Raw genomic sequence first — 18,034 nt, 5'->3', positions numbered from 1 at the left:
AGATCATCAAAACAAACTTGCAAGTACCTGCATGGAGGTCACACATCACCAGGCACTTGTTTTAAAATGATTGTAACTGCTACCTAACTAAAGAGCTCTCTTAGCAGTCCTCAATGTAAAGCTTAAAATTGGCTGGAAAACAGGCCAGTTAACTCACCATCTGGCTTCTGATTAATAATTCCTTCACTTCCTTTTTAAAAATATTTTGAGAGAGAACACAAGAGGGCCAGTATAGAAAGGCTGAGGGAGAAGCAGACTCCCCATTGAGCAGGGAGCCCAATGAAGGGCTCCATCCTGGGATTCCAGGTCACGACCTGAGCCCAAAGCACACTTAACTGAGCCACCCAGGCACCCCAATAATTCCTTCACTTCTAAACCAAGAACACCAGTTTCTTAGAATGAATCACTGCTCACCTCAGGAGACCTACCTAGACTCCTATTGTGGAATTCTTCAAACACTATGCTTTTGGCTCAATGTTTACTGAACAGTAAGTAAAATCTTTTACCAAGCATATTAGTCAAAAAATACCTGGGATTGAGTTTATCAACTTGGCATATTTCTAGATTCAGTTCCACTCAAATCTCTTAAGTCCAAATTTTCTGAAATCTGAGGAAAAATGGTGAATCCAAAGGACTTGGATGTTGAAAGTAGTGAGATAGGGGATGTGGATTCAATTTTTGAGTGACCCATGTGGTTGCATGGTGAACATGGATTGAGCACACACGTTTTGGGGAGGGAAGAGGATTTTCATTTTAGACATGTCAAGTTTGAGCTATGTGAGATGCAGGTCATCTAGTACACAACTGGATGTACAGAGCAATCTCAGCTGAAGTTCAATTTGAACAGTTACTGAGGACAGTGGACAACAGTCTAGAGTATGGTTTAAGCCTAAATCCAGAGAAAGGCATGACCTTCATGACTATAATCCTATTAAGCATAGCAAATGTGATCACAATGTTACCTATTATCATGCCAACAGGGGATGGCACATAACATGCTTTCCTCTCCTAAAGTTAACATAAATATATTATTTACAGACCATGTTAGTGTAATTCCATATTGGATTTAAATTCCAAGGATTGTCTATAAAACAAGTGTTCTATAGATATAACCATAATGTTAACAAATACTGATCTGTTTTAAAACCTATTAATTTGGGACACCTGGGTGGCTCAGTGGTTGAGCATCTCTGCCTTTGGCTCAGGGCGTGATCCTGGAGTCCTAGGATCAAGTCCTCCATCGGGCTCCCTGTATGGAACCTGCTTTTCTATCTGCCTCTCATGGGAAAAAACCAAAACTATTAATCTAAAATATAATCTGAACATTTCTCAGCAAAACTGCTTAATATAAGGGCCAGTATTTCCAGAACATTTTAAAATTTGCAAGGTTTACTCTAGCCCAAAGAGGAAGGACTATTAATTGGCAGAAACCACTATTTCCCATGTTAGTTACCTGTCCATGTAAGCAGCACCCTGTATCTACTAAGTCAAAATTTTGGGGGTAGAACTCAGATATCCTTTTGGAAAAGCTCCAATATGCAGCCAGTTATGAACCACCACACCGTATACCTTTATCAATACTAAGATCACCGTGTATTTTAATACAATTCAGTTTTTAAGCGATGTCCGGTGTCAACTGCTTTAGTGGCCTCTATGACATACGATGAAAACAGGATAGACCACCCACCTTAGGATGTTCATCTAACTTTGACTACTCCAAAGGTAGGCTAGATTTCACAGCACAACTCTGTATTCCTAAAATTCGTTGGTATGATGAATGTCAACAAGACTTAACAACAACAAAAAGACTTAACAACAGAATATCAATTTATTAAAAAAGGTTGATTTAAGCATCTGCGATGGTGACTTCAACCTCGACTCCAGGCTCAATACTGATGGAGGTAATCTGCTTAACAATCTCAGAAGGACTGTGCAGATCAATGAGTCGCTTGTGGATCCTCATCTGAAAACGATCCCAAGTCTTAGAACCTTCACCACAAGGAGTCTTTCTCGTAGTGATTCTCAGAGTCTGCGACAAAAGAAACCAACCATTTATGGTTTTGTACTCACCCCCACGACATCTGGAAAATCACCAGTCTCACATATTTCATTTGAATACTTCCCTAAAAGTTCTCAGACACCACTAATTGATAATGGCCAGTGCGTTTTTCCCTCAGCCTGGACAGCGCTCTTAAAAAACACCCCACCCCACCCCACCCAAGGGACAACAAGTTACCTGTGAAAACCAGCTACCTAACATGAACTCAATCCTACCCACAGTTTTTCTTTCAGCGTCTGTGTTCTCTCCACCTCGGCTCACCTTGGTAGGCATCCGCACTGGTCCTTTCACTTTGAGATTCTTTTCCTTTGCACCTCTGATCAAGTCAGCACACACTACAGGAAAATAAAACCGTCTTTCAGTTCGTTCAGAACAGTCCAAGGCGGCGTTAGGAAATTTTAACTCCTGCTGGCTCAGAATAGCGTATAGAACTATCATCATTATTCAACACAGTAATGGTCTCCTCATCGCCAACAAAGATCTAAAAGACACGGTAACAGTTAGGGATACATCATGCTTCCCTTCCCTTTTAAGTTAAGCAACTTGTCGCTGGACTTGAATCAAGAGTGTGCAGCGATAAAGCCAGATTCATGGTTTTGGGGGTTTTTCTGCCCAAACGTCTCACCCTGAAGGTATCGTACTGACCCTTTTCCAAGGATTTTACGTTGCGGCTGGTTAGAGTAATTCTAATTCGGTGAATCGCCACCTCTGGTTCTACGGGCGTCTTCCCAGTGTCTTTAAACGCCTGTTATCACACAAACGAAACACATTTCTTAAAAGGCTGGACGCGGCCTTCATCAAGAGGCCTCTCAGGCTGCTCCACCATCCCATGAGCCCCTTTACTAGGCAAGGGAGGCTCGGACTCCCGCCGCCGCCTCCTCCCATCCCGGAACCCGTCCCCAGAAGGGACCAAGTCCCGCCGCGTCTCGGACCCCGCGGCGCCGCCGCCCGCCTCACCATGGCTGCGGCGCGGCTTCCTGACCGACTTGTTCCTCAGCGAACAGCGGTGAGTCAGGAGCGGGAGCGGGGCGCCCTGAGCTCCGCTCTAGCTGCGACCGCGTCTTCCTCAAAGAGAAAGGCCGGAGGCCTGCGTAGCGCTTATATAGCTGCGCTGTCGTCCGCATCCGGGTCGCGCACGCGTCTCCGCGCTGCCCCGGAAGAGGAATTGCCCTGACGCCTCGGGAGGCGGCTGCGCGAGCCGGGGCTGCAGTACCCGTGGAGCTGGCGGGAAACGCGCGGTGCGGCCGCCCCCTTTCGGTCCGGCGGAGACAGCGCCCCGCGAGGGGGCGTCCCCGCCGGCGCGGTTTCCCGGGTCCTCTGGTCCTCTGGCCCCCTGGGAGGGAGGGGAGGGAGGGCAGGGAGGGCAGGGAGGCGGCGACCTAAAGCCTGAGAAGCTCCTCTGCCTGCCGCGTCCGCCCCTGGCGTCTGCAAAGTCCAAACGACTCCTGCGGTTTTGACGGTGCGGGCGTTGCCTCCTCTACAAACCGAACGGCTGGTTCTCGGAGCAGGTGGGTGACTTAGTTCCGGGTCCGACCCCCGTGGATGTTAGGAAGGATGCCTGACAACCTGGGCGCGTTGTCTTAAGCTTCAGCCGGCAGTTGCTCTTCGTAGCCTGAAACACACGTCCGTGAGTCTTCGCCTGCTGGCTTCCCGGAGCGCAGAGGCCTCCGGTCGGTCTCTAGGAAGCCCCTGACCCTGGGTTCGTTCCTCCTCCGAGGCGATTGCCCTGGCGCGGGTGGAGCATCGCGGCCCCTCCCGGGCGCCCGCGCCGGCCCCCGACCCCCGGTCCGTGGGGATGAGACCCTCCAAGGTCTCCCTGATACCGAGTGCGGGAGACCCAGCGTCGTGGAGAAGCCAAGAGTAGTCCACTGACTTGGGTCCACACAGGCGCGAGAGCGTAAGGAGGACACGAACAACTGAAAGATGACGCTGGGTTAAGTGGAACGAGACGGGAGAGGCTGGTTTTGGTACAGGGCAGAAGGAAGAGTGAATAACCGCATTATTTTGCAGGTGCGCGTGAATGCAGAAGACTTAGTGTGCCCGGACACGAAACCCTGAATGGAGGAGATCTGACCTCTCCCCTTAGGGCTCCTTCTGGAGCCTCCCTCTTCTGTTCCTTGAAGGGAAATTATACTTGAAACTTTTATCAAATAATAGCACTAACCGATTTGGTCATAATTGGGCTTAGCTAATCGCTGGCTCTCTTTGGCTCACAAAAATAGGTATACTAGATTTTTCTGCCACTTAACAATTGAAATATTAAAATAGTTCTGTTTTTAGTTCAGTTATTCTAAATGTCATCTGGCTGTAAAAACCCTGTTAGTAGAATTTGCAGCAAAAAAACTGAAAGCCTGCATTCTTAGTTTACTGGCTATAACCCAAGTGAGACGTTGTAACTTCGGGCTTTAACTTATTGCTATGGCTACCAGGGAATGCTTGGGAAGTATATTTGTGATTTTTTTAATTTTTTTATTTTTATTTTTTTAGGAATAAATCTGGTACAGCTATTCTTAGGTTTCCCTTTCCTTTCAAGTACTTGAGAAAATGGTGGACAAATTAACTACCTTGACTATAGAAAAGAATTTCAGTATAGAAAAAGGCTAAATGTAGCCCAGTATGTATGGGAAAAAATTGTGGATGTGACTAGAATGAAGGAAACAGCTGGTTGAGATAATGTTAGAAAAATGTAATGAAAGCATCACAATTTTCAAATTTATGTTTGGTTCAGACAGTTTGTTATATTTTTCTCTTAAATTAAAACTTAACTGCTCCTGTAGCCCCCACATTTTCATTAAAAGTGTAATGTTCTAACATAACGTAAGATATTGGAGAAAAAGTAAAAATTAACAATTTATCCAAAAGAAGAAGAAAATACAGTATGCCATCCTTAATGCCTTAGATCAATTACTAGATATACGTATCCTTTGATGGCTTATCAAGGGATATGCATATTGTAAAATTGTAAGTACTTTTGGTGTTAAGTAAGTTGGCCTCTGGCAAAGTTATACCCAAATAGATACTTCCTCCAGCAGTGTAATGAAGATCTTACTGTGAAAGATGGACTTAAATATCTGTTTCATTTTAAAATTAAAAAATATTCTTAAGACCATTGCAAACTTTATGTTTTCAACATCTCCATTCATAGCCTTCCTTTTCTGATTTTTGTAGGTCTTTTAAAACGATCTCATAAAAACTTTTTACTGTAGGTATTTGTTCCTTTCTGTGGACAGCCATCTACTGGTCTTTTGCTGCAATGACAGTGTCATCATATTCCTTACAAAAGGAAATTAACAGCTTAAAAACTACTTAATTCGTGGTACACATTAGTAAAATAAAAAGAGCAAAATTTCAAATGAATGTGTCAAATGTCTGTTTAGACATTATTTTATTTGCAGAGTTTTTATCTAAATAAATTTGTGTTGAAATTTAAGAATAAAGTCTGAAATTTAACAATAAAAACCAGAAAGTTTAAAACTTTCTCTTGTGGTTACCCATGTTGTATTGATAGGGGAGTGAAATGTGGAGGCAATTCCTTGTGGTTTACAAGGATTACGTGTGAGGACTTGAACAGTACTGGGTACATGACAGCATTAATTAATTACTATTACTGTATTAACTAATATTACTGCATTAATATCCATTTGTTTGATCCTCACATCAACCCTGGAGCGTAAGTGCTGTTATTCATATTTTATGCATGAGAAAGCTGAGGTTAGGTGACCTGCCCAAGGTCACAGGAAAAGCCGGTGTTTGAACCTATGCAGTCTAACTCCAAAGTTTGTGCTCTTAGCCACTATGCTATGGTGTCTCTTACTGTTTGTCTCTTACTGTATATTAGCTCTTACTGTTATCATTAGTAGTAGTAGTACGCATCTGCGAGGTGTAAAATCCTATTATGTTGGATAAAGTAGCATAGCAAGGCTGTCTGTATTTTACTTTAGTTGAGGATAGAAATTTTATTGAGCTACTAATATGTGTCCTTTGTAAGGTTGAATCCTTATTTTTTAACTCTTCATTTTTTTGGTTTGAAGTCCTATAGATACCCAAGGCCAGTTAATTCGATTTGCTCATTAAAATCATTTCACTAAAGTGAGCAGTGGAACAGAACTAGGGACACAGATCTTTTCATTGGGAATGATTCATATGGAACATGCATTGGGTTGATAATTTTTTGATCATATTTAACTGCAGAGCTCAAACAATTCTCTGTAGGGGTAGAAATGTTCTATTCACCAGGCCTTGTAGTACTTCTTTCCCCTCTTCCTTTCTCATGTTCCCAGGCCTGCAGGCCTAGAGATTCTAATGTTTCTTGAAATGCAATTTGAAAAGTTGGTCTACTCCTGTCACATAGTGCCATTTCCTAGTTTTAGCAGAGAACCTGCAAAGGACTCCCATGGTCACATTTTTGGGATCCTGATATCATGCAGGGGAGCCAGGGATAGATTTACCTATCAATCATTTCCCCCTGAGGTTGTGCTTTTCATGTTGTATAGAATTGGTACAACTTTTTAGAAAATGCCATTTGCCTCCCTTTATGAGAAGATTGAAACCTCTGGCTTTCATGACACAATTCTGCTGCATTGCTTGTGTGGTGGACAGCCCAAATGTAACCCCACAGAGATCTCCACCACCTGTTACTCATGCCCCTGTGGAATCTCCTCCTCTTGAATGTGGACATGTGTAAGATGCTCTAAATGCTGGAATTTGGCAAAAGTGCTGGGATGTCAGATTGAGTAGGGTTCTGACTTCCATCTTCCTGGCAGACTTTCTCTCTTGCTAGCTTTGTTAAAAGCAAGCTGACAGGTTGGGAGGTGCTATAGGGAGAGGACCCCAGGCAAGGGAATGAGGGTAGTCTGTGGTCAACAGCCAGCATGAATTGCAGCTTTCAGTCCAATAGCCCCCAAAGAACTGAATAATTGTGTGATTTTGGAAGCAGATATCTCCTTGGTCGAGCTTTCAGATGAGACCTCAGCACTGGCACCCCTTAAGTATTAAGGTACCTCCCAAGGCCTGGTTCTGGGTCTGATGAACACATGTAGGAGAGGCAGCTGCAGTGCAGCAAAGGGGACACTGATAGGAGTTTTGAGGACATGCTTAAGTCCACTGCTAGGGCAGCCATCTCTCATGAGTCATCCTATCTATGTGGGCCTCAGTTTTCTCATTGTAAAAGTAGGGTGCTGGACTATGTGATCTTCCAACTTTGAAAGGCTATTATTGCATGGAGATAAACAGATCAGAGAATATCTCTTCATCACCAACATATTGCCAGACATTCAAGATGGCTTCTGCTTCCTTTGTCCCTCCTTTGGGCTACCCAACACCAGAGGGAGGAGGCTTGAAATAGCAGAGGAGACTCCCTCTCCTCATTTCAAGTCCTTTGATCTCAGGTGGCCATTCATCTGCTATGGCCAGGATAGCCTCAGTACATCATGACCAAGATGTTACTATTACTAGTGCTAACTTTCACTCAAGAGTGCTCCTATCTGGAATATAGATGTTATAGTTTCCTTACTCAAGCACAAGTCTAATTGGTGATAGCAAGGACAAAGCTTTGAATTAGATCAGTTTAGGGTTTCAAACTGAATTTGACTGAGTTCAATAACCTGAAGTTACCAGAAAGTCATTGATTCTTTCCTAGATTTTAATTAAGGGGTGGGAAAAGATGAGTGACACAATGCAGTTGAAACCAATAATTAGAAGAGAAAACTTTTCCATGTTTATACCCCACTTGATGGGACTCCTCAAGAAATTAATTGACTGCTAAGAAAGACCCTCCATGTTCTGAGATCATTTTTAAAAATTATCCCATGGTTGGTTTCTTTTTTCTTTTCTTTTCTTTTCTTTTCTTTTCTTTTCTTTTCTTTTCTTTTCTTTTCTTTTCTTTTCTTTTCTTTTCTTTCTTGATTTTATTTATTCATGAGAAACACACACACACAGAGGCAGAGACACAGGCAGAGGGAGAAGCAGGCTCCATGCAGGGATCCTGATGTGGGACTCGATCCTGGGACCTCAGGATCACGCCCTGGGCCAAAGGCAGGCACCAAACTGCTGAGCCACCCAGGGATCCCAGGTTTTCTTAGATCTTAAAAATCTATTAACATGGTGAATAAGTTTTTTAATATTGAGCCTTTTTTTTGCATTCCTGGAAAGAATCTCTCTTAAACATATTACAAGTGAGATTGTTTTTAAATTATGTGTGTCTGTATGTGTATTTATATGCTGGCATCAAATAAATTTGGAAGCTTCCCTTCATGCTGTGGAAAGTTTATATAGTAGTATGGTAATGTGTAAGACTTGGTAGAATGCATGTTTTAGTGAGAGGTAACTATAAAGTATAATTTCTTCTATGGTGATTAATTTTCCCTGATACCTCTGTTCCAGCATCAATTTTAGTGATTTATAATTTTCTGGAACAGTGCTTCTCAAACTTTTCATTCTTAGTAACTCTTTATATGCTTAAAAATTATTGAAGACCCCAAAGAGCTTTTAAGTGGCCCTATGTCTATTGGTATTTGTTATATTAGAAGCTAAAAATGAGGAAGTCCACAAACATTTGTTAATCTCTTAAAAAATAATAACAAACTTATTCATTGTTAACATATTTTTTGAAAAATAACTATTTTCATTGTTTTTCTATTTTTGTTCAACTCTTTAATGTCTGACTTCATAGAAGAAACTCAATTTTCATATCTGCCTCTGCATTTAGTCTGTCACAATATGTTGCTGTGGTTGAAGTATGTGTAGAAATTCTGGTGAGCACAGATAAGAAGTTGGAAAAGGGAAAGGATTTTAATAACCTACTTAGATATTTGTAGATATTCTTCTTTGATGCACTTACACTGGCTAAGTGGTAGTTTCTTAAGGATTAGGTACAATGAGAATCTGAAACCATGCAGTGGAGTGATCTTGATATGAGATGTTTCAAGACAGTATCAGCGTGGTTTGAAGTGAGAACTACTCTTTGAAAAACTTAGTTTAAATGGAAGCATGTGGGTACATAAGCCATTTATTTAATTTTACTATATTTTTAAACTTATTTTTTAAGATTATTTATTTATTTATTAACGAGAGACACACACACACACACACACAGAGAGAGAGAGAGAGAGAGGCAGAGACACAGGCAGAGGGAGAAGCAGGCTTCATGCAGGGAGCTCGATGTGGGACTCGATCCTGGGACTGTGGGATCACGCCCTGAGCCAAAGGCAGGTGCTCAACTGCTGAGCCACCCAGGCGTTCCAACTTAATTTTTTATTGTGGTAAAAAAGCCATAAAATTTACCACGTAAAGCATTAAGCGTATAGTTCAGTAGTGTTAGGTGTATTCATATTGTTATGAAAGGATCTCCAGAACTTTTTTATCTTGAAAATTTGAAACTCTGTATTTATTAACAACTCCTTTTCCTCCTTTCCCAGCCCCTGTTAATCACATTCTAATTTCTGTTTCTATGAATTTGACAATTTGAGATACTTCATGTAAGTGTAATTGTACAGTATTCATCTTTTTTATGGCTGGCTGTTGCCATAATGTTCTTAAACTTCATCATTGTCATAGCATATTGCCAGATTTCCTTCCTTTTTAAGGCTGAATAATATTTCGCTGCATATATATATATGCCACATTTTGTGTATATATTTATTTATTTATTTATTTATTTATTATTTATTTATTTTTTTAATATTTATTTATCCATTCATCTGTTTATGGAATTTTGGGTTGTTTTCACTTCTTGGCTATTGTGACTAATGTTGCGATGAACATCATTGTGCAGTATGTCTTTGAGACCCTCCTTTTAATTTTTTGAATATATACCCAAAAGTGGGATTGCTGTATTTTAGGGTAGGTACTTCTACTTTTAAAATTATGAGACTCATCCATACTGTTTCCCATAAAGCCTGCACTATTTTACAATCCCACCAGCAGTGCACAAGGGTTCTAATTTCTCCACTTTTTAAATCCTCAGCTTTTAAAATTTATCTATCTATCTATCTATCTATTTATTTATTTATTTTTGATAATAGCCCTCCTATGGATGTTAGGTGATATCTCATTTTGATTTTAGTTTACATTTCTCTGATGATTAGTGACATTGAGCAATCTTCTCATATGCTTTTGTCCATCTGTATGTCTTCTTTGGAGCAAACATCCATTTAAGTCCTCTGTCCATGTTTAAGTCAGGTTATTTGAGTTTAGTCTTTGAGTTGTATGAGTTGTTACATATTCTACATATCAACCCATTGTCAGATATATGATTTGTAAATATTTTCTTCCATTCTCTAGGTTGTCTTTTCACTCTGTTTCCTTTGAGTGCAAATGTTTTTAAGTTTAATATAGTCCCATTTGTCTGTTGTTACTTTTATTGCTTGTACCTTTGGTATCATATCCAAGAAATCATTGCCAAGTTCAATATCATGAAGCTTTCCCCCTATTTTTTCTCCTAGAAGTTTTATAGTTCTAGGTCTTATGTTTAGGTCTTTAATCCATTTTGAGTTAATATTTGCATAAGAGTAAGGTAAGAGTCTAACTTCATTCTTTTGCATATCTTCTTTGCTCAGAACCATTTGTTGAAGAGACTGTTCTTTTCTAATTGGCACTCTTGTTAAAGATCATTTGACTGTATATTTGAGAGTTTATTTCTGGGCTCTTTATTTTAATCTATTGGTCTGCTTGTCCATCTATGCCAGTAGCACACTGCTGATTACTGTGGCTTTGTAGTATATTTTGAATCTGGAAGTGTGAAGCCTTCAACTTTGTTCTACTTTAATCAAAATTGTTTGGGTTATTTGGGGCCTCTTGAAATTCTGTATGGATTTTAGGATGACTTTTTCCATTTCTGAAAATTGTCATTGGGATTTTGATAGGGATTGTGTTGAATGTGTAGATTGCTTTGGGTAGTATGGGCATTCTAAAAATATTAAAGTATTCCAATTAATGAACATAAAATGTCTTTCCATTTATTTATTCCTTAATTTCCTTTAGCAATATTTTATCATTTTCAGTATGTAAGTCTTTCACTTCCTTAGTTAGGTTTATTCCTGTTTTCTTCTTGTTGATGCTATTATAAATTGGAATTGTTTTCTTAATTTCCTTTCCAGATTGTTCATTGTTAATGTGTACAAATGCAAGTGATTTTGGTGGCCAGTTATTTTTAAATTAGTATTTACATTATAAAGAATATTTAAAAATTGGAAAATAAGAAAAGCTTTTGAAAAATGAAAAAAAAGACATCCACAGTTCCCTAGACAATCAGCCCCAAACAAAAATTTCACTTTTTCTACACATTTTGAAAACAATTTGTTTATTTTAAAAAGTTGTAACCAAACTGATAATTATGTATCCTGTCCCATACACACAACAATGTAATTTCTGTGTTGTTATAATCATCATAACATTTTAAAATCCTGTTGTATTGTAATTTATTTGACCATTTGGGGCACTTACCTTGTTTCAAATTTAGCTCAAAATAAATGGGTCTTAGTGAACATTTTGTTAATTACAATTCTTATTTTGTAGCATTTCCTAGGATAGAGTTCCATAAGTATAATTACTGAGCCAGTGAATAAAAATATTGTTGAGGTTCTTGATGTATTTTGCCAAACTGCAAGGGCTTTCCAAAAAATTGTAGTAATCTATATTGTCACCGACAATGTATGGAAGATTCTGTTTTACTGTAACTTCATTAGCATTAAGAATTTTGTGTATGTGTCGGGGATCCCTGAGTGGCTCAGTGGTTTCGTGCCTGCCTTTGGCCTAGGGCGTGATCCTAGAATCCCAGGATTGAGTCCCACATCAGGCTCCCTGCATGGAGCCTGCTTCTCCCTCTGCCTGTGTCTGCTTCTCTCTCTCTCTCTCTCTCTCTCTCTCTCATGAAAAAATAAATAAAATCTTTAAAAAAAAAGAATTTTGTGTATGTGTCAATTTTTTAAAACCCTATTTTTAATTTGCATCTCTTCAAGCACTTGTGAGATTAACATTTTCCCATTTTTCGTATTTGTCTCCTAAATGTGTTTTTTTTTTGTGAATTGACTTTTCAAGATTTGTGCATTATTTTATTAGAACACAGTGATATTTCATGTTTATTTGTATGTGTTTGTTATAGAAAAAGTATTAACCTGATGTCATATTTTAACCAAATATTTTCTCAGCTCATTGTCTGTATTTTGTTTTATTTTAATATCTAGAAATTATCATTTTTATGTAATTAAATGTAATGTTTATGGTTTTTTACCTTGCTTTTAGAAAAGTTTAGAAATTGCTCCCTCCTTCAAATTTATATAAACTATTCAATTCTGTCTTCCTTCAGTTTACAGATGCTCCTCTAATCCATCTGGAAATGATTTTGATGTGTGGTATGTAAAGTATTTATTTAAAAAAAAACCTATAGTTTTAGTAAAACTGTTGGTGGTAGGCTAAAAGCTCCTTTAAAACAAGAAACATGACTTACTCACTCTTTGGTTTCCTCCACTTTCCCAGACAGAAGACTCACTAAACAGCCTCTGTTTCCTTGGGCTGCAGCATCCAAGCCAGAGGCAGGAAAGATGGGTGGCCCCCTCCTTCCCTCTTCTCAGAGATAGGAGCTTGTTCCCGTGCTGGTGTCCTAACAACTCCCCAGGGGCTGGGACCCCTGCGATCTCTACTGTGGTGGAATCAGGAAGACTACCCTAGCTGTTGGCTAGCAGCATCCCAGGCGCCTCTTTTTATTTTAATTGTTCTGATTTCAGTTCAAAGGACCCGTCCACCCTCCCCACTGGTAGCCCCTAAGGTAGCTTAACCTCCTTGCCCTGATACTCTTTTCAGAGTAAATTTCCTTTCCATTTGAATAACTCCTCCTCAGTTGTGGAACTGCCATTATTTCCTGGTTGTCTTTTTATATTTTTGATGGGGAGAGGTGGAGGGATGGTGTGTATGTGGGGGGCAACCATTGGCCCCAACTTCTCAGTGACCTCTTCCATAAAGTCCTTGAGGCTTTGTACAAACAACATCCCAAGCTGGCCATCCTGCTACCTCCACCGATGCCTGCAGTTGTGAGTTCCAACTATAGGTCTCACTCCAGGATCTCATTAAAGAGTTAAAAAAAAATCCAGCTGTTTAAAATTGAATTTTTATTGCCTAAGGAGGAATCTATAAAATAAGGAGGTGGAGAGGATACAAATGAACTCTAAAAGTATTCTTCAAATCTAATTAAAGCCAATACTGAATAACAGACCTGTTAGAAAATAAACCATTGAATGTCTCTTAACATCCTAGTAAGAGTGCTGAGTGCCAGAATGGCCAAAATAGGGACAGCAAGAAATCCAGAAGACAGATCCTGAACAATCCATGAATTACATACTCAAGCCTGAGTTCAGTCGATTTTGTCATAGAAACAGAATTGTCCTTGTGATAGGTAATTCTAGCTCAAGTTAATAGCAGGAAATTCTGAAATAATTTGGAAAGATACACAGTAGACAATTAATGGTAGTTATATGATCTACCTATAGTAGACCAGTGTGGCCCTGTCATGACATTTGTTTGAGACATAGGGGAGAAAACAGGTTATTTTCCTGTCTTTTTTTTTTTCCAATAGTTTATTCTTCAGACTGTGGCAGAATCACCATTTCTTAAGGACTTCAGTAAAGATTACTCAATGTTTGACAAATGTTTGGTCAGACTGACTGTACAGTGTGTTCTAATATGATTCACCGTTCCTGAAAAGGGGAAAATCGACTTCCTGTTCTGAAGTCAGGGAAATTCTGTAACTTGACTCCTCTGTAAAGGGATTTGCTTCTGGCTTTGGCTGCCATTATTCTGTCAAGTTTTTCTCTCCTTTCCCTTTAAATTTCTTTTGGCTGTACTCTATTATTCCATAGACCTTTAGGTTTTCCTCTTTGTAATTTGATGCCCTATTCAGCAGTGTTCAGGAAGCTGTCTTGCTTTACTTCAGTCTGCTGCTTCTGCTTTCCTTAGCTGAATGGGTGGCTTGTTCCTTCTTTTAGGCTTTTCCCCTTTTGAGGGAACCTGTACTATTTCATCATGCTATTATAAAGTAAGTATGGATTTCACATAGTGAGTTGATTCACATGTATCACAGTAATCAAAGAGAATATTTAGTTTAGTTACTTTGATTTTGTTTCTTAAAATTCATTTCAGAGAGGAAGCACATTAAAATATTTCCTTATCATCCACCTTTTCCTGAGACACACCCACGGACTCATTTTCTTTTTCTTTCTCAAATTTAGTTTTACTCTTCATCAGTTACACATGAACATCATGAGTCAAACAGTTGCAAAAAAATTTGAAAAGGTCTCTAGGATGCTACACCAACTCTTCGAGTCTTGCAACCATTTTCAACTCCCTTTTGCTATTGGTTTTGATATCTGTGCCTGTGCCTGGAAGTAGTATACTTATGTAGACATTTCTTGATTTTTTTCCCCTTAGTTTGGGAATTACCTATTGACTTCTGTCTTCAGAAGACTAGGATTTCGGTTTTTTTCCACTCCTATCTCCAGTACATATAGTCAAAATTCCCCTCCATTGGCCCCTCCTTCATTGTTATAACTTTGGCTAGATCAACATACAGTATTGCATTGTTATAGCTACATAAGGCTATTTTGAACTGAATCATTGGTTTTGCTATATTTGCTTTTCTTGTATTGCCCAACTATTTTTGTCTCCTGAAGTAAATAAATTTTTTGTTTCATTTGCTTTGTTTTCTCTTGTACTCATCACTCGAACCCAAACTCTCCTCAAATTGTGGGCATGTTCTTTCAATGTATTCAAACACAGATATTCATTATTTTTATCTTCTTGAGTCTTCAGATCTGCTGTAATATGTCACTGCATGATTGACAGCTTGTGATCTTCAGTCACCATCATCCTTGGAGTTTCTCTGTGTCTGTCTATTGAGTTGTATCTATTTCTTGGATCACATATATATGTGTGTGTGTGTATATATATATATATATATATATTTTTTTTAAATATACTTTTGCTTTGGTGGAATACCTCCACAAGTAGTTTCCTGAGAAAGGGTACACAGAAGTAAATTTTTGAGATGTTTCATGTTTGGAAAGGATTTCAGTCAATACACATCACTCGATAGTTTGGCTGGGTATAGAATTGTAAGTTGGAGATGGTTTTCCCTCAGAATTTTGGAGGTGGCAGCCTGGGATCCCTGGGTGGCGCAGCGGTTTGGCGCCTGCCTTTGGCCCAGGGCACGATCCTGGAGACCTGGGATCGAATCCCACGTCAGGCTCCTGGTGCATGGAGCCTGCTTCTCCCTCTGCCTATGTCTCTGCCTCTCTCTCTGTGTGTGTGACTATCATAAATAAATAAAAATTAAAAAAAAATTTTTTGGAGGTGGCAGCCTTTATTGTCTTTTAGGATCTTTATCTTTTGTATGTGACTTTTTTTGGGGTGGGGGAGGAACTTTTAGGATTTTCTCATTGTCCCTACTGTTATAAAATTTTATGGTAATATGCCTTCATGGAGTTTGGTTTCATTTTTTTGTCTGGGCAATCAATTCTGCATCTTTTCAGTCTGAAAACTCTTTTGTAAATTGTTGATAATCTTCTGTTTTCCATATTTCCTCTTCTTGGAACTTCTATTATTTGGATATTAGACTTCTCAGACTGACTATTCATTGCCTTGTCTTGCTATTTTTAATTTGCTTTACTCTTTCTCTATTTTCTGAGAGATTTATTTCTCTTCATGTATTAGTTTTTTGAATGAATTTTTCATTTATGTTATCATAGCTCTAATTTCCAAGAGCTCTTTATTATTTTTTAGGCTTTTAAAAAAATAAAACCCTTTTTTTCCATGTTGCTGATAGCTCCTTTTATACATCTGTGAAGATAGTTAAGGTTTTTTGATCTTATTCTTTCATATTCAAGACATTCTTTAAAAATAAGCTGAGCTTCAAAAAAAAAATAAGCTGAACTGTCTGCTACTATTTAATAGTAGGGCACTAAAAAGCTGATTGGTAATTTTGTATATGTGGATGGAACCTTAAAAATAAAAGACTCACTGTAGGTTATTCTGGCTGTTTTACTGGGGAACCTCTACTGTCAGTATCTTGGGGGTATATTTTCTTGAACTATTTATTTTTCTCTACCTACAGAGTATTAGCTCAGTTGCCAGACTCTGTGAACTTAAATAACCAACACTAAGACCTTTTGGCATTTTATGGTACTACTCAGGTTGTATCTAATATTCCCTATTGCTGCTCAGGCATACTGAACTTGCCAGCTTCTAAGATTTTGTTCCTCTTACTCCTCTTATTTGTTCATCTCTTATTCTCTTTGCCCTTGTGAGTTAATGCTTTAAAAAATTAATCTGTCACATATGGAGCTTTAGGAAGGAAAAGAGAGAGATAAATGACTATGCTTTGCCCTTCATCATTCACTGGAAGTTCCAAAATTTTCAAGGATGGTCAGGCAATTTTAAATTTTGGAAATGTATTTAATATACCAATAATGAAATCATTATCCACAAAATTTTAAATATAGTATTACATGACCTCTTCAGCTAGAATGTAATATCAAATCCTGGGTCTCTGTTTGTGCCTTGGGCTTTCTCATGCTGTTCCTGCCATGGTGCTGAGGATATATTGGATTATGAAATATAGCCTTGATGAATGTGTGAATACATGGATAAGAATGGTTTTTATTATCATATTTATATGAAGGAAAGCAGATTTATATGAAGGAAAGGAGTAAGTACAGACCATAACTATTTTTTTTCAGCCTTGGGCACCATATAGTTCTCAGATATCTTTTCTATTTCCTTTTAAAAATCATTCTCAACTGCACTATTCTACTATTTGTATCAAGAAATGCCTTAAATAGTAATTTTATTGGTTGATTTTTATGAATTAGATAAAATAAATTCTTTAAACATTTGAAATAACAAAGCTACGAGTAGCTATTCCCTGCCACTACCACCATCCTAGGTGCTGGAGTGAAATGGTTAAGGACATGGGTTTTGGCCCTATCATTTAGCAATATGACCCTAGTAAGTTCTTAATCTCCTTGTCTGTCTCCTCAATATTTAACAAGGAAATAGCAATAAATATAGGAATAATAATAATAATAATAATAATAATAATAAGTTAAGATTAGTTGTAAGGATTTAATTTGATATCTATGTAAAACACTTTCAGTTCCTGGTACATAGTGCTCTCAACAGAGTTTAGCTCTGATGTTGATGATTTTTCTAAGCAGTAAAGATAGTAATTACAAGAATGATGGATGCTGTGGAGATGCAGTGTGATGGAAATGTTTATCAGAGGATGTAACTTAACCTAAGTGAGCTTTAGTCTTCCTTCAGAGGCCATGGCCCTGGCAGCTGCTCTCTGCTTTGAGTCTGAGAAAGATCAGAAAGAAATGAATTTCCTGGCACAGTTAAAAGCATGTTTGCCAGAATTTCATTGGCTTGAGGGAAGCTGGATGAAGGGAGGGGATTAGGTGAGGGGATTCAAGGTGGTTTAAGGCAAACTTGTACAGATTGAGATTTGATTTTATTTTTAAATATTGTTATTATTGAATGTTACTATTTTTGAATAGGCAATGCATTGATATGGTTCAAATATCAAATTAACAGAAAAGATATACAGCAAATCTCTCATTACCATTCCTGTTCCATCCATCTCTTTTCCTTCTACAGATAATAGCTCTTATTTTATTCTTCCTTCTAGAATTCCTATACAAATACAAAGAAATATTAATATTAAATTCTTATTTTCTTTCTTTCTTTCACAAAAGAAAGTATAGTGCGGAATACTGCATTTGTTACTTACACCTTGCTTTGAATTTAAAAATACACTATGCAGATTTCTCAGTAACAGTAAAAGGTTTGTTCTTTTTGTTCACATGCATAGTATTTTATTATATGGATGTATCATAACCTAACCTGTTCTTATTGAAAGGTGCTTGACTTGCTTCTAAACTTTTGCTACTAGAAAAATGCTACAATGAATAAGCTTGTTCATATACCTAT

The 18,034-nt window shown here is 38.4% G+C and overlaps 1 protein-coding gene, 1 long non-coding RNA gene and 1 other non-coding gene across 3 annotated transcripts; 1 reads left to right on the top strand and 2 right to left on the bottom strand.

Moving 5' to 3' along the window:
* Window positions 1–1,809: 1,809 nt before the first annotated feature.
* RPS20 (ribosomal protein S20) lies at window positions 1,810–3,176 on the bottom strand. The gene is made up of 4 exons (XM_077876908.1): window positions 3,017–3,176; window positions 2,705–2,804; window positions 2,321–2,394; window positions 1,810–2,029 (listed from the first exon to the last, which is right to left on the bottom strand). The coding sequence occupies exons 1-4, from the start codon at window positions 3,017–3,019 to the stop codon at window positions 1,847–1,849; spliced, it is 360 nt and encodes a 119-aa protein (XP_077733034.1). The 5' UTR covers window positions 3,020–3,176; the 3' UTR covers window positions 1,810–1,846.
* On the bottom strand, window positions 2,466–2,532 carry LOC144300721 (small nucleolar RNA U54). Its single transcript, XR_013367526.1, has one exon. It is a non-coding gene; the product is annotated as a small nucleolar RNA U54 (small nucleolar RNA).
* A 43-nt stretch (window positions 3,177–3,219) lies between the features above and the next one.
* LOC144300631 (uncharacterized) lies at window positions 3,220–10,949 on the top strand. The gene is made up of 2 exons (XR_013367406.1): window positions 3,220–3,567; window positions 4,070–10,949. It is a non-coding gene; the product is annotated as an uncharacterized LOC144300631 (long non-coding RNA).
* Window positions 10,950–18,034: the final 7,085 nt, after the last annotated feature.

This window comes from Canis aureus, chromosome 28, assembly GCF_053574225.1.
Source record: "Canis aureus isolate CA01 chromosome 28, VMU_Caureus_v.1.0, whole genome shotgun sequence".
In the NCBI taxonomy this organism is placed as follows: domain Eukaryota; kingdom Metazoa; phylum Chordata; class Mammalia; order Carnivora; family Canidae; genus Canis; species Canis aureus.
The sequence above is the reverse complement of the archived record's forward strand: the minus strand, read 5'-3'. Positions and strand labels throughout refer to the sequence as shown.